Source organism: Cynoglossus semilaevis, chromosome 2 (assembly GCF_000523025.1).
Source record: "Cynoglossus semilaevis isolate Cse_v1.0 chromosome 2, Cse_v1.0, whole genome shotgun sequence".
Lineage (NCBI taxonomy): Eukaryota > Metazoa > Chordata > Actinopteri > Pleuronectiformes > Cynoglossidae > Cynoglossus > Cynoglossus semilaevis.
In genome coordinates, this window is record NC_024308.1 from 18,520,083 (window position 1) to 18,535,744 (window position 15,662).

General features: G+C 39.0%; 3 protein-coding genes across 6 annotated transcripts in view; all 3 read left to right on the forward strand.

Annotated features, from left to right (window-relative positions):
- faslg (Fas ligand (TNF superfamily, member 6)) overlaps positions 1 to 3,259 on the forward strand; it is a 4,054-nt gene extending 795 nt beyond the window's left edge. Inside the window, exons 2-5 of the mRNA XM_025052528.1 lie at positions 528 to 865; positions 1,307 to 1,337; positions 1,426 to 1,485; positions 1,575 to 3,259. Coding sequence (XP_024908296.1) covers positions 584 to 865; positions 1,307 to 1,337; positions 1,426 to 1,485; positions 1,575 to 1,993 — 792 coding nt within the window. The 5' untranslated portion in view covers positions 528 to 583 and the 3' untranslated portion in view covers positions 1,994 to 3,259. The remainder of the gene's footprint in view (positions 1 to 527; positions 866 to 1,306; positions 1,338 to 1,425; positions 1,486 to 1,574) is intronic.
- The window catches only part of LOC103399996 (methyl-CpG-binding domain protein 3-like), an 844,757-nt gene that overhangs the window by 607,897 nt on the left and 221,198 nt on the right, over positions 1 to 15,662 (forward strand). The window lies entirely within an intron of this gene.
- The window catches only part of LOC103376744 (uncharacterized), a 35,614-nt gene that overhangs the window by 4,938 nt on the left and 15,014 nt on the right, over positions 1 to 15,662 (forward strand). The window contains exons 5-9 of one of the 4 annotated variants that reach the window (XM_017040858.2): positions 3,833 to 3,913; positions 5,449 to 5,496; positions 6,010 to 6,121; positions 10,289 to 10,533; positions 12,572 to 12,676. In XM_017040858.2, coding sequence (XP_016896347.1) covers positions 3,833 to 3,913; positions 5,449 to 5,496; positions 6,010 to 6,101 — 221 coding nt within the window. In that variant the 3' untranslated portion in view covers positions 6,102 to 6,121; positions 10,289 to 10,533; positions 12,572 to 12,676. Of the gene's footprint in view, positions 1 to 3,832; positions 3,914 to 5,448; positions 5,497 to 6,009; positions 6,122 to 10,288; positions 10,534 to 12,571; positions 12,917 to 15,662 lie in introns of those variants that run through there. The other 3 variants (XM_008307237.3, XM_008307238.3, XM_025052489.1) reach the window with 3 other exon arrangements.

A 15,662-nucleotide genomic window follows, 5' to 3' on the forward strand; every position in this document is an offset into this window, starting at 1 on the left:
TATTTTATATATATATATTATATATTTGTGCAGCAAAGTATAGTGCTGAGTACAGAAGAAGTTATGGCATGGTGCTGTAGTGATAGAAATCATTTTATGTTTTTAACTTGTGTACGTCAGGATTTACAATTCTTAAAAAAAAAAAAAAAAATTTGCACATACTACAGTTGGAAAGTAAATGAGTCCGACAGCAGCCGAGGAACGACATGCAGAGTTTTAATTTATATTTATATGAATTAACCAAGAAAATGTAAATAAAAAGATAAATACAATGTTTTCATAAACAAACCCACTGCTTCTAGAGACTGCACCAGGCCTGTATTTGAATAGATTAAATAAAAACCCACATTGGTTAAGGTGTTGTATTTGGAACATATAACATTGGAACATTATAACATGTGACCTGCTCTTATCATGACTACGTGTGTGTGTGTGTGGGAGGGAGTGGTATATGACTCGACAGCTGTAGCTCGGACTCCCTTTGACAGCTGCGCTCAGACCTAAGGAACCTCCTCTTTCATCTACAGGCAATAGATGAACACACACACACGCAGACTGTGTGATCCTTTGTCGCACCTGCAACATGAACCAGAGTTACCAGAGCTACCCCTTCCCTGAGGTGTTCCTCGTGGACCGAGGCGAACGTTTACAGCACTCTGACCAGCCTCCGGGTCTTATTCCCTGCTGGTCATCCGTGCCCGCCCAGGAGAGGGTCAGGAGGCAACAGAAGAGTCAAGGCTTCATGGGAGTGAACTGCTGCCTGGCCATGATTGTGCTGATGCTGTTCCTGCTTGTGTTTGCAGCACTGGGCATTGGAGCCTATCAACTTCACAACATGCAAATAGAACTTGGAGGAATGAGAGAGGTGAGTGCAGCTATTTTATATGATGATGATGATGATGATGATATTTTATTGAATGGAGAAGAGAGCCTGGTTAAGAAATGTCATGAAGGACAAATGGACACTTGTGTGCTGGGTGATTTAAAAAAAAGATGGAAAGTAGAAGTTGTTGAAACATTTCGATGTCTCCCACCTTTGCAAAACCCATGGTGACAGAGGTAGGAGTACGGAAACATGGTTGGAAAGTTGTCTGGGAGTTGTGAGAAGTTTAATAATTAATGAAGTCAGCGCACCTCATCTCTGTCTTGACATTTAAAAAACTTGCAATTCGACACAATTTCACCTCTGTGGTGACAGGTCCAGCGAGACAGGAAGTCCTCTCTGAGTCACAGGGCGGAAGGAAAGCACTGTGGGGGAGGGGTTTCGTGTAACATGCCATTGAGATTTCTTTCATTTCGTTCGCAGGGTCAACCCGAGGCACCTCAGAAACAAGTTGGTGGGTATAACGTCTCCCCGTAGAAAGTATGTCATAACAAAGCCAAATTCAAAGTGGGACTTGATTCTAAAGTGAAACATGCTTTTAGGTGTTTATGAACCTACGTTGCATGAAGAGGACAGAACAAGATCAGCAGCTCATGTGATAGGTAATGTATATAAATATATATTTATTTATGTGACTTTTGCTTTACTCTACTTTTTACAAAAAATTGTACGTTCATTATATCTGTTCCAGGGCGAATTGAAAAAAGAGTGTTTCATGAGACTCTGAGATGGGAGTCCAAAGTCGGTCAGGCGTTCACATCAGGAGATGTAACCTACCGCCTCCAAGATGGAGGCCTGCAGGTCAATGAAAGCGGGATTTATCACATTTACTCCCGAGTGGAGCTTATCTTCAAGAGCTGCTCTTCAACGTCCTCCTTCACTCACTCGATATTTGTGAGGAGAAGAGATCACTCCATCCCTCTGACTCTGATGGACGCCCACAGAACTGTGCCGTGCCCTCGTCAGGTGCCGCACTCCTGGACGTCCAATAGTTACCTCGCCTCATCTGTGCAGCTGCAGAAATACGACCGGGTGTATGTAAATGTTTCGCAGCCCGCTTATTTAAGTCACGAAAATTATGCCAACTTCTTTGGTCTTTACAAGATATGAAGTCGGCGTGTGTTGTGGTCGCTAGTCTTTACACTCAGAACCGCAATGAAACGCACTCACCTTTCTTTGATCAATATTGAATGTTATACATGTGACACAAAGGAGGGCTGTGAAATTGTTTTTTTTAATTGATGCAGTCGTGTATATAGACATGTGTTTTTGTTTTCCTACATCACATGTCAAACTCAAGACCCGGGGGCCAAATGTGGCCCACCAAGTCATGTTTTACGGCCGACAGGAGCTCCATGCAGAAGAGTTTCTTTTTTTTTTTATCACACAGCAATGAACAATATTTGTAACCTTAATAAATAATAATCAATTGCAAAAACATGATGAATTATGAATACATTATGGAGTAGTTACATCTATACAGTCTTACAGTTACAACCGGCCCTGTATTGATGATGTGGCCCCCCGGTGAAAATGAGTTTGACACCCCTGCCTTTTATGTCGATGGTCAGTTAACACTAAATAGCTAATTTTTGAGTAGCATTTTCAAAATATTTATCTGGTGTAGGTCTGACGTTTCTGATGTTTAAATATGATCTAAATATATCCTTTTGTGAAATGAATAAAATTGTCATTTTAGTTATTTTCTCAGTGAAAACATAGCATGAGCTAAATATAAAATATATTCAGTTTATCGGTAAAATGCATCTTAAACCAAAACATACATAAAATGTGTTGGGTTTTTTTTGTTTTTTTTGTTTTTTGACATTTTTTAGCTTCAGTTGAATCTTATAGGCTGTTAAAAATTGCAACAGAACTTCTCATATCTACTCCTCATCCGATCGTTGCACTGATCTTTTTCTGCACACACAATACCACACGAGACACTGAAGTGCACGAAGATGCAAAGGCTACGCACAAACGGGGGTCGAATGGTAACAGCTTTGATGCGCGTTTCCTTCCTGTGAAAATAATAGCAGGGGCTTGTGTCGCATTGTGAGTCTTTTCTAACAGAATGTTTCACTTTCTTTTCTGCTCACAAAATATCTTTGAACACGGTTCCAAAATCACAACCACCTCACAACCAGGTTGGCATCAAGTCATCGAAGGTGTTTGATGTTTTAATGGATGATTCGAGTTAAGCTAGCCAAATGTCTGAGTTAGAAGACGAAGTTGTGTTTCAATTCACACAAACCGCAAATTACCCACATGTTCTCAGTGGTTGATGATCAGTGGAAACAAGAGTAGACACAAAGTGTTTGATTTGGCCAGGTTCTGAGTAATTCTGTTGATTAGCAAAATAAACAGAATCATGACAAATATGTTGTTTAAGTCCGTAAGCAAATCGTATTCCTTCATCTGTGATTCCACTTTGCTCAACCACACTGAATCCCAAAAAGTACTTTTTTTTCATTCAACTTAATTCATTTTAAAATGTTCATTTTAAAACACCTTTTTTTTTTCTAAAACAAAATTACTTCTACACCTGTTTACCTGTATCCATGCAGTGTTTTAAGTGTGTTGGTGTTGTAACCACGGATTGAGACGATTTGGTGAAATGATCACTGTCACTTCCTGCTCTTCATACCCCCTCTTTCACACCCTGTAGTCCAACGTGTTTGTCTGAGAAAAAAGACAGGGTTATTTCTGCACGCTGGGAGTAGGCACACTTTATTTTACTTTTAGAATAGAATGAAGCTCTATTGCCATGCATACCACATCAAGCCGTGCACATTACTGTTGCAACAACCTAAAATAGTGCAACAAATGTGTCACAGTATAAGTAGTTTAACAGAGATAAATACATATGAATATACAGTCTGATACCGATGGGAGAAAGCTATTGTGGATAGTGAGATCTCTGATAATATTCTCTCTCTCTCTGGTCAGACATGGCAGGAAGGATTGAATGTTATCTGGAGCCCGTCCTACCTGTTGGTTTGACTGTGCTGGTTCTTCCTGAAGTCAACGGTGAGTATCTTTGCTTTCTCAATTTTTAAGATTCTGGTGGTTGTAGTTGTAGCCAAGTTAATTTACCAACTGGTCTTTGTCAACATGGTCGAGGCCCACAACTCCTGTGTCTTAAGAATGCTTTTCACAATGTGGTCCACCGAGTGCAGCAGTTGTGGGTCATGGGATTAAACAGCAGAGGACTCCGCCCTGGGAGATGTTCCCAGGGTGAGCATCCCAGATGTTGAGGCCCCCTGGGGTCCAGTCAGCTCAGCAGACATGCAAGGATGTGGGTGTTAAAAGCTGCCGCTCACCAAGCTGCGCTGTGGCTTTTTATGCTGCAGTTTCATGCTGGGCAGGTTTTGTAAACCCTATAGTCTGGTTCAGGTTGGATTTGACTGTTCTGAGTGACTCTATGTGTATTACAGTCAAAATCTCAATCAAAATCTGCCGAAGGAGCAGTTAAAATGAGCTCAGCATTTCTGCTCCAGCAGTTGTTGATACACACACTGCCCCCTCAAGATTCAATGGTGAGAGTGCAGCTCCTGTATGGCCAGAATGTTGTTAGCCCCTGGATGCTAACAACATTGTTTGGGGATGTATAGGTTTAGCTATATCTCCATCAGAACAGGACCACTTGTCCTGGTCGGAACTTTCTTCTAACACCCACTTGGCAAGAGGCTATTTTGAGGTAGAAGTTTTTGTTTGTCAGAAGGAAGGGTGGTTAGGGTCAGGGAAAAGGGAAGATCTATGTTAAGTGCAAAAATAGAATAATAGAAATAAAAATGATCTTAATTACACCTTTTTTAACAATCGTGTACAAAACAAAGGCGAATATTATTATTCGCCTGCAAATGTACAGAAAACCCTACTTGTAAAAGCTTGTAAAACGTAAACTTGGCAACCGTGTGTGAACTAGTTTCCACCGGCTAAACGTAGCGACTTAGTGGCATCTAGCGGTTGCAAGGTGCATACCACTCACCTCTCCGTTTCCAATACAGAATGTAGATGCCGTTAATTTCCGTAGCAGTTTTTAGTAAAGCACAATGCTTTTATATTATTATTTAAAGTGAACCCACTAGTTTCTCTTTTGTGAGCGATGTAAAATCGTTGTGCTCCAACAAAGCTGCCTCCACAGAGCAGCGCTGCTCGTGTAATTGAGGAAAATTCACATAAAGCAGTGACAAATGTATATGCAGTCAGTATTATATTTAGTTTATACAGTAAAAACAACAACACATAGAGCAATAATTTAATCGCACATCCGATTTGATGAGGATGTGCTGGTTGGACATGGGTTGTGGATTAGGCAATTAAACACGCAATTTATGACCACAACGCTAGAGGGAGGTAGAATTACAGTTTTGCCAGAATAACCTCTTCAGCAGTAGAACAGGTGTCGCTTGTATAATTAAGAAGCTGCAAATATATTTACATTTTCTATCAATGATGCCAGGCCTTTTAATACTTTTTATTTTTTAATATTACGCTACGGAATAAAGTATCTACGTACGGGCTAACTCTCTTCCCTTCCTTCCCCCCCTCCTCCTCCGCAGCACATGCAGCCATACTGAATAGCCGCTACTGTATCGTCTGTCTCGAAGGTAAGAACTAATAATTAAAACCGCATTTTATTTGGAATTCTTATATATTATATATATATATATTGTGTTTATGTCTCTTTAGCAATTAAAACGTGTTTTCCATTGTTATTAGCACTAATGAGGTAGTTTTTTAAAGGGCGGGAACGGATCTATCTATCTATCTATCTATCTATCTATCTATCTATCTATCTATCTATCTATCTATCATAAATGCTCATAAAGTATATGTCGTGAGCCATTTTTGTTTGCTATGTTGATGGACGGGTTGACAGATTAGATATGGAGCGAAGTCGAATGAAGGTCAGCAGGAGCCAAATGAAGTACGTGTGTGTAAACGAGCGTGAGGCGAGATGCGAAGAGTAGAGGCAGTAAAGGTGGATGAGTTTTATAAATTAGAGTTAACCATCCAGGGTAATGGACATTGTAAATCCAGATTTAAGGATGAAAATTATTTTTCTGTTTCATTAATTTTAATTCTTCATCCTTCTTTTTGTCTGTGTAAAACTGCCACAGTGCCAATGGTCACTTTGCACACAGTAAAGGTACCCTGCCCCACTACATTACCACCCATGGCCCGATCAATGACCAATGGGGGCCATCCCTGATCATCAGACTAAGAGAACAGGTTAGTTGTTAATTTATTTTCTTTCTCTTTTTTCAAAGATACAGTTTCCCTAACAGGCAGCGGGTTGCCATCCTGTGGCTGCAGGGACTTTCCCCTTACATGGTGTATAGATAACAGCTCTGGTGGGCCTGATTTATTTTAGTCATCATACAGGTTCCTGGAAATAGTGCATCTATTAAGCCTAAATGAGTTGCTGATGATGGCCGACAACTTGTTTGTGGACCTGAATGTCATTGGCGCTTCTATCATACAGTTCATCAAAAATAACAGTAAAGGGAATTCCCTCGGATACTTGACGAGATATGAGTCTGTGTAGGGACGGCAGCACACAACACAAATAAAGCCAAACAGCTTTGATGCAAGATATAAAGCCATAGACATAAAGATGTGGGATGAATAAGACCCGCTACCAATAAGTTTGGGGACTCCCCTGTGGGAAGTCTCTCTCTCTCTCTCTCTTATTGTCTCTTAATGGCCGATGTCCTCGCCACAAAACAACATTTTCATTTCATCATTTTCCATCAATATGTTTATCTAGGTCTCTTTTTCCTCCCTCTTCTTCTCTTCCTCAGTCCCCGGTAGTTTTTCTTTTGTTGGGTTCGTGTTAGTTTAGTACATGACAACTAAGAATGCAGTTTAACAGAAAGAATTCTTAATCTAGGTTTGCTGGTTTCTCTCTCCCCATCTCTGATTCATGGTTAGGTTCACAATGACTCAACAACCAGTACAAAGCTGCTCTTCACACCACTCTCCAGCCGTCACACAGGCACATTTAGGAACGCAGCACTAAAAAAAGTGTGGGTGTATTGTCCAAGAAATGCGCCCATCTTCTCCATGCAGTGTGATGAAAATGGAAAGTATGAGTTTACAGGAAATGTAGGTCGCAGATTTTTAGGTTTAAAAAACAACAAGCTTTTTCCGTAATTCAGGAGCTGTTTTTTTTGCACGTTTGGTTAGTCCCTCCGAATCTCATGCAACGCATCGTAACTTCGAAAATGCCACTTGACTCTGATTCATAACCAGTGTCGATTTAGTTCGTCATGGAATACTGGAAAAATGTAAAAAAAAGAGTAAACCTGAAACCTTGATCAACCTTCAAATGTTGTTGTATATACAGTACTACAATACCTTAACTGCTTCTGTCAAAGGATTTATTTCTTACTTTTATTGCCCATTTTCTGCAAAAAAAATAAGGGTTCAGAAAATGCTTTGAATAATCTGAATAGTGAAAATGAATGAATAATGACTAATCTCCTAACCCAGGTATGGTTTGGAACCCTCCTGTATTTATAACAATATGTTTAAGTGTTATAAAGTATAATTTTATTTATTGATTAGTTTTAAACCTCAAATATATTTTAGATAAATTTGTCCTCAGGGTTATGCATTATATACATTTAGTCTGATATACTAAGACTTTCTCCCCATAATTTGAGATATTTATTTATCTTTGATGTGGCCTTAATACTCTGCAATTCATAAATTAAATTGTACTTCATGACCCTTACACAACACGTAGTCTTTATATAAATATTGTTCCGAACTGACCAGTACAGGCTGGTTTTCAACTGTACTACTACTTCTTAATGAGTAATGTGAGGTAATGTGGTGTCCATGATAGAAACCAAACAACTGAAAAAAAACGTTTTTGTCACCGCTGCAGTTTTCTCATCACTGAAGTACAGTACTTTGCGTCTTACGTATTCTTTAGTCTTCGTATTAGAAAAAACCCGGTACACACGTGTGTACTTGCAGTTGCCCTGAAAGAGTCTCCCGTGTTGTCAAAATCGTGGCTCTGACAATCACTTATCACCACTTGATTTAGTCACTGCTTGGTATGTTTATATAATCTGGTTACACGCACCGAAAATTACATGATGACTTCCACACTGCGTGATACACAGCCGCAGGTACTGCCAGCAACAGCAAAGAGATATTATGCAATAATGTACATACTAGTTTCTAAACTCAGGAGTTAATTTAGTGTTTTTCAACCTTGGGGTTACAGCCCCATATGGGGTCACCTGGAATTTACATGGGGATTGTCTGAAATGTCTAGTAATTGATAAAAAAAGTACTGATAAACATATTTTTTTTACTTATTATTATACAAAACATATAAAATATAAAATACTGTATATAAAAATATTTTAGCTGGTGCTTCTGAAATGACAGACGTGACTGCACAAGTGACAGGTACTTGAGTTACTCGGAGTACTGTGTGCACCAATCAGGCTACTCTGAGTTAACTTAAAACTAAGTGAACTAATGAAATCTTTTTTTTTTAATCCATCAGTGACATGACTGAAGATTGTGTTGAATAAAAAGAACAATCAATCTCAAGTTAAACAGTTTCTGCACCTGCTTGCCCCAGGCAGTCACACAGGATATCAGTGAAACTGTGTGTGGGATGACAACAGTCATACACAGGATTTTATTTTTCCTACAGGTCTCTATTATCTGTGCATGTTTTCTGCCCCCACCTGTGAGATTAAAGGTAAAGACAACACGGAGGGACAGTTGTATGCGTCTTGGGTTGTTTAGATGGGCAGTTTGATGGACTGTGGTGTCAGTGGAAAGACAGAAATGATAAGATGACATTAGTCAGTACACCACAGACTTTCCCAGGTGCATGGAAAATATGGTCTTTAACTTCTACCTATTTATATGGCTATTTATAAGTCCCTATTGACCTTTTTCTCTGTGGTTTAAAACAAACAACAACAAAAAAAACAAAAAAACCTGTCATGTGAGATATGATCATCAAAAGCCCAAAATGTAAGTCACTAGCACAGTAGTACCTTAGTAACCAACAAAACACAATAAGCGCTACAATAAGAGGATGATGATTTATGATACTATAATCAAATATTTCATAATTAAATCTTCTGTGCTGCCTCAGGTCGTAGTTAAAAAAATCACCTAGCACGTACAGCCCACATTATGTGTCTTACGGCAAACACAAACGTGTTGAAATGCAAGCCCTAAATAACGTTACATAACACAACATAACAATTCAACCTCTTCCAAATGGTGTCGAGACCCGTGAACTGAAAAATATGAAAACTGAAACATTTTCCTCACAGGAATCAATGTAAAATTGATTCATCCATACCTGGACTGAAACTGTTTTAACAGTATTTTGTGTACAGGTTCATACACCAAACCAATGAAAATAATTAGATCTGACAAAAAAAAGAGTACAAGAGTCGTGGTTGCGCAATGTTTGCTTCGCATTCCCCATTTGTTGTTTACAAAATACTGTCTCCGGCCAACTGCTTATAACTCAACCACTTTTCCACTTCTTCTAATGTCTGAGATTTTTGCTTGGTGATTAGTCACTCCTTTGGCAACCTTAGCTTCTTTTATTGCTTCCTTGTTTTTTAAGAAAATTAATGACAGACATCCCTAATTGTTTTAGATCAGTGGTTCTCAAACTGTGGTGAACTGTGGAGCGCCCTCTAGTAGTACGTGGGGAAAATTCATATTTTCACATTTACATTTTCAATTGAATAAATCTGAAACATACCATGCACAATTAATACAACATTTAAACCTGAACATCTCTCCTGTGGTGGAAGCTAACAGTGAAGGCCTCTGCTGCTATATTCTAATGTTGGTCATCATGGTGGTACTCAATTTTTTCTCAGGTGGTACAGAGTAGATAAAGTTGGAGAACCACTGTTTTAGATGATTGTAAAGTGAGGGTTGCAGCTATGCAGAAGGGCCAAAAGCTGCACTCATAGGTTATTTTGTTCAGTTGTTGTTTTAAGGAATTGCAGTATTAAAATAAGGTTTATTAAAGTTTTTTTTTAAATGTAAAGTCAATCGCTCTTTAGCCTTGACATCTATCAGAATCAGGACACATTCACTGGCAATGAATTGAAAGCGACCGAAGAAGAAGATTTGATTTTTTTGAATAAAGCTTTATTAACAGGAGGTGTAAAAACTGTTAAGCACGAAACAATCAACAAATTAATTTAGAGACTGTGCAAATTGTAGTTCACTACCAGTCACCTGGAACAGAAGATTTGATTTGTTAACACAACAGTTTGTCTACAGTTGGTGCAAAAACTGTAGATCAAAGAGGAGGAAGAGGAAGGATTTTGTTAAATAAATCTAAACAGACCATATGTAATAAATCAATTCTACTGTTTTGTATCACAGACTCCTGCCTTCATCTCAGGCTCTCTGGTTCTTCTTCTCTGCTCAGCAGATCTCCTCCATCTGCTTCATCTCCAGCACCTCCAACCCCCTCGACACTGTTAGCGGCCTGCTGCTGAGGCCTGGGCTCTGGCACATGTGGAGAGAAGGTGTGTCTGTAAACAAAAGCAGTGGCTAATCCAGCAGAAAGCATACCAAGCAGAAGTGGCTTCCCAGCGGACAAGAACGATAAGAAGCAGCAGCAACAGGTAAACATGTTCATTTTATATCTAGATGTCTGCGCTGTCTGTTTCTCTGTGGTAATCAGTGTCATCACACTCACCTGTGTCCTGTCGTTCCCTGCTCGTTAGCCTCACTCTCTCCCACACTCACTTTTTTTCCTGCTCTTTGCTCCTGTGTGGTGTTCCTCCATGTTGTTGCTGCTGCTTGTGATATTCCCACACGCTCAGTTTTCTGTAAGTGGATAAATTTAAGTTTGGACTGAGTGCTGCATTCAGGTCCTTCCCACTTCCCTGTTCCACAAAATGGGACACACTAGGCTCAAAAGGACAATTAATGTGTGTGTATATATATATATATATATATATATATATATATGGAACAAAAACCTGCAGCCACATGGCCCTTTGAGGAACAGTTTGTGCATGCCTGCTCTAGATTAATAATCTTGAAAAATGTTTTTACACACTGTTTAAATTCTCAAACGCTAAAATTCAATGAAGAACGAGCGGACAATAGTAATTAAAAAAAGTACTTGAATGGATTTGTAAGAAAAAAGAAAGAAAGTGAACTACTTGTTATTGTGACACAGCACACAATGACATGTGACCTCTGCTTTTAACCCAGCACCAAAGTGAACAGTGGAGCAGTGTGTGGGGACGGTGCCTTGCTCAGAGCACCTCAGTGGTAACTTGGCAGCTGGTGGACTTGAACCTTAAGCCTTCCAGACCACTGAGCCACCACTGCCGTGCTGTGTACTGCATATAATCAGCACCTACACTACACTACCTGTACTGTTCCTTTTGATACCGTTCTGTGTAAATATTTATTATGATGTTTGTCCTACCAAATAGGATCATAATTTATATATTTGACTTCATGTTCGATAAGGATTATCTTGCAGATTTGGTCAGATTAAAGGTCGAAGGTTGGGTGTGTGGCTGTGTCATTTCCTGAGAGATGTTAAACCCCTTGGTGTAAGTCCCTAAACCAGAAGAGCAGCAGTGCAGTTTTAATTGTATGGTTTCATCAAAGATGTCCAGTGTCAGCTCTTATCGCTGCTCTGTCAATTATAATACCATTCAATGTCAATGTCTAACATAGACATTTGACTTCTGTTGTCATCGTGAAACTGCAATAAACATTTCCGAAACGTGGGGGTTGACATATTCTATTACTCAACAGACAATTGACTTCTGTGAAAACCTAACCGTGACACATTACTGGCTAGGATAGACGGTATTAAATCTTTCTCAGAAAAAGGACACGTGAGTGTGTGCTCCAGTGTGTGTTTGGTTTTCTCCAGATACTCTGTTTCCTCCCACAGCCAAAAAAACACGCTGGATTCATAAATATTTTAAAATAATAGGTCATTCAGATACAAACAGGATAGAGTCTAAAAGACATTTTATTTTGAAAATCAAATGATCCTTCAATGCTCAGCACCTCGGTACTGGTCTGTAGAATCGGTCTGTAGTAACGGGTGGTACTGGCTGACCAGTCCTTGGAACAAAAAAGGTTGAGGACCGCTGGGATTCCATAACAGACTAATACATGTTTCTGCAGTTCATTATTATTTATTCAAGCTACAAATATTGTTCATTGTTGTGTAGTGAAAAACTTTTAATTTCTCAAGATAAGAAAGTCTGCTGCATGGAGTTTAGTAAATGCTTTTTAAGCTCTTATGGGCCACACAAAACGGATTAGTGGGCTGCATTTGGCCTTGGGTTTGAAATGTGCTATAAAGGATTGAGACGAGGGAATAAATAATAAATGTCTAACTTCTGTTATATTAAACTTTTCTTTTTTATATATAATATATTTTCATTTTTAAATTGAGTAGCCCAACTCTTTTGTTTAATTGTATTATTATGGTAATTTAGTTGTCTGGATAAATATTATTATTGTGTCCATCAGAAACTATATGTCTCTATTCTCAGAAAATCAGTCAAATAGATGTGAAGGTTAAAATCACAAACAAAACAAAACAAAAAAAAAAGCATCTCATCTCACTTGAAAAACACAAAGACTTCAATAATTTATTTCAACTGTTTTATTTGTCTTAAGGAAAACAGCACAGGAATCCAGTGTCCAATGAAAGTCCCTTCAGAGTAAACAAAGACAATCATCAACACATCAGGACATAATGGAGAGGCGTGCAGCTTTCTGCAGGTATGTAAACTTTCACTTCCTCTTTAAACTAGATTTACAACACATGAAAGAAACGTGGAGGCAGTTTTGCCACATGTAGGCGTAAAAAAAAAGTATCAAGTATCTGCTTGATCCCTGCGTCATTCTTTGGCATTTCCAGACGTGCTAATGTGATCCAGGATAGAGTGTTGTATTCTTTTACTCTTAAGGTATTTTACATTCTTCATTATGGATTTCTCTGAACTCTAGTAGTACATAAAAGGTGTACTATATCTTTTTTTCTGATGTACATGAACGTAAAACCACCTCTGCAACCTTATGACGTGCATTTGGAAATTTAGTGTGACCCATCGTGATCTGTCGTATATGGTCTTTCAGGCCCCCCTTAAACGCATCACCTTTGGATGATGTTCACTTGTTGCCTGTCTTTATGATCTCGGACATGTTTTCTCCTCTGGCTTTTGGGTGTAACACAAACCGCTTCTTCTTTCTCAGCACGTGCAGAGAGCTGTTCATTTCTTCATTCATTCATTTTGATCATTTTTGCATACGCCCTGCACAGGTGCTTTTGTCCTGCTGCCTTGAAATATGCATAGACATAAAACTCAACTAACTAGTAGAAGCTGTAAAAACATGGATTTTTGTACACAGTTCAAGTACGTTGCTTAACATCCACCCTGGATTGTAATACAGTAAAGTTAAATATTTGAGTAAAAAAAAAAAATCAAGGACTTCTACAGCTGATTTCCTGCCACTAAGGTTCTATTTGCCTAAAGTTATATACAAGAACTTTCAGAATTATTATTATTATAATGTTCTTATCAGCAAAGGCCACATTCTCAAAATTACTTAATTATTTAACAAAGTCATCTAAAAAAGTCTATTTAAAATAAAGTCATAGTGCCAGTCCATGATATTGGTATTTAGTATCACCATTAATAAGGCAGGACGTTTATCTTCCTGCCTTATCATGGTCATACCAGTCAAGCCAGCCAAACAATAATTTTACACCCACGTGAAACACACCCACACAACATAGCCCAGTTATGAGTTAAGACAAAGCTGCCTGATGTTTTGTTGGAGAGGTTTTAGGTGAACGGTGCTCCACAGTGCTACAGGACAACACAATGTTGCATGACGCTACTTACAGGTCAGAGAGGACAGGTCAGAGTTCATAGAGATGGAACAAACTGTCTTTGTAGGCAGACTTCAAGTGAACACTTATGGTGCTGTTATCAGCCAGTAGTGCTTTTTGGAAAAAGAAGATCTCTTTCTTTTCCCCCTTCTTCTTTTCAATGGTCATTTGTCTGCCTTTATACGTTTGCATGAGAGTAATCACCTCGTTGGTGATGTCTGTCAATTGTACCCAGCCATAGATGAGGTAGACTGTGCCTTTAGTCACAGTAAAAATGCTGTACATTCCCTGTCTGTCCCCTCCTGTAAAAATAAATCACTAAATGAATAATAATGTTACCAGCCACTGACAATATGTTCATCTGCGTATTCAAACTATAACTTGCAAAAATAAAAACGACAACAACAAAAAGGGGTTTCTTACCTTCAAGTGAGCCGGTTATGTTGACTCTTGACCCCTCGTGTAATGGTTGCACATCCTGCAGAGAGACAGTAAAAGATATAAGAAACAATAATAGAATATGGAAAAATAAATAAAAAAAATCAATGATATGACATGTGTCTAACCTGGCTGCATTGCAGGTTAAAGAATGAGTAATGCAAGATTAAGCCAAGACCAACAAGAGCCACTCCCATCACTGCCAACAGAGCAATCATGCATTTAAAGGAGACGTGGTGTTTTGAAGGTGAAGCTGCAGGTGGATGGACCATGTCCTGTTCCATGTTGACCTTCACCAGTTTCTCCTCCTGTCCCATGTGGTGTCGCTCCATGTTGCAAACTGAAATCCTTGTGGTGGAGACCTTGGCATGTCGTCCTAATATAGTCCATCTTCCCACACGAGAGCATAGAAAGTGGAAATTCCACAGAACTCCTCCTACTGCTGTAAAACAGGAAGGGGATCCCTCTGCTCACAGACCAAGTAATAATTACTAAGCCCTGACACTCTGCCAAGTGTAGTTGTACTTGACGCGCAGTATCATCAGTCTGTCGTATTACGTGTGGTCTATAAACTGCAGTGAACAGCTGTCAGGACGGAAGCGTCGATAACTCCTGACCTGCTCCTACGCTCACTTCCTGTCACATAGCTAACCGACCCTGTAAATGATTTCCCTGCACTTGAATGACCAAACTTGGTTTGCGTCACATTCAACACTGCTGTGTTTTTTGTGCATATTTTTATTCTAAAAATGTATTGAGGGAAAACCACTGAAAGTCAGACAGACGTAATTTATTGAACGTAAAGGTTCAGTTTGTCGGCCTCTAACCGAAGATCAGAGGGCTTCGTTGTCCACGTCGGGCTGCCCAATCAGTAGATCACAGAGGGAGTGCTGGTAGATCATAAGTAATTAAATTTAAAAATATATACATATGTATATAAATAAAATTCTATAGTGTAGTAGTGACCATGTACTGAAAGATTTGAATCATTTGTGCCAAATAAGTTAACGCATATAATCAGTACCCCGACATATAATATTGATATAAAGTATGTTCAGTTTACATGAGGAAATATATATTTAATGTTTTTAATGTAGGTAGATCACTTTAACCTGGTCAGTCCCGTGCCAAAAAAGTGTGGACATCCCCTGTCTAGGTGCTGTGGTAGAGGATATTGTGTAACATCACGTATTGGCCAGTTTCCACAATTGTTACACAATAACCTCCACCACACTACTGTATGTTATGACAGGAACAAGTCCTTCTTGTCTGTTGTCATTTGGAAATCTGAGACGTGGGCAAAGTCAGCTCTACCAGTGTAAGGCCTTTAAGTGGTGGTTACATAATTTATGAATAACATATTCATTATGTATACGTCATCATCACTCGGACCTATGGCATTAAAACTCGTCGACTCGTTTGCACAGGAACAAT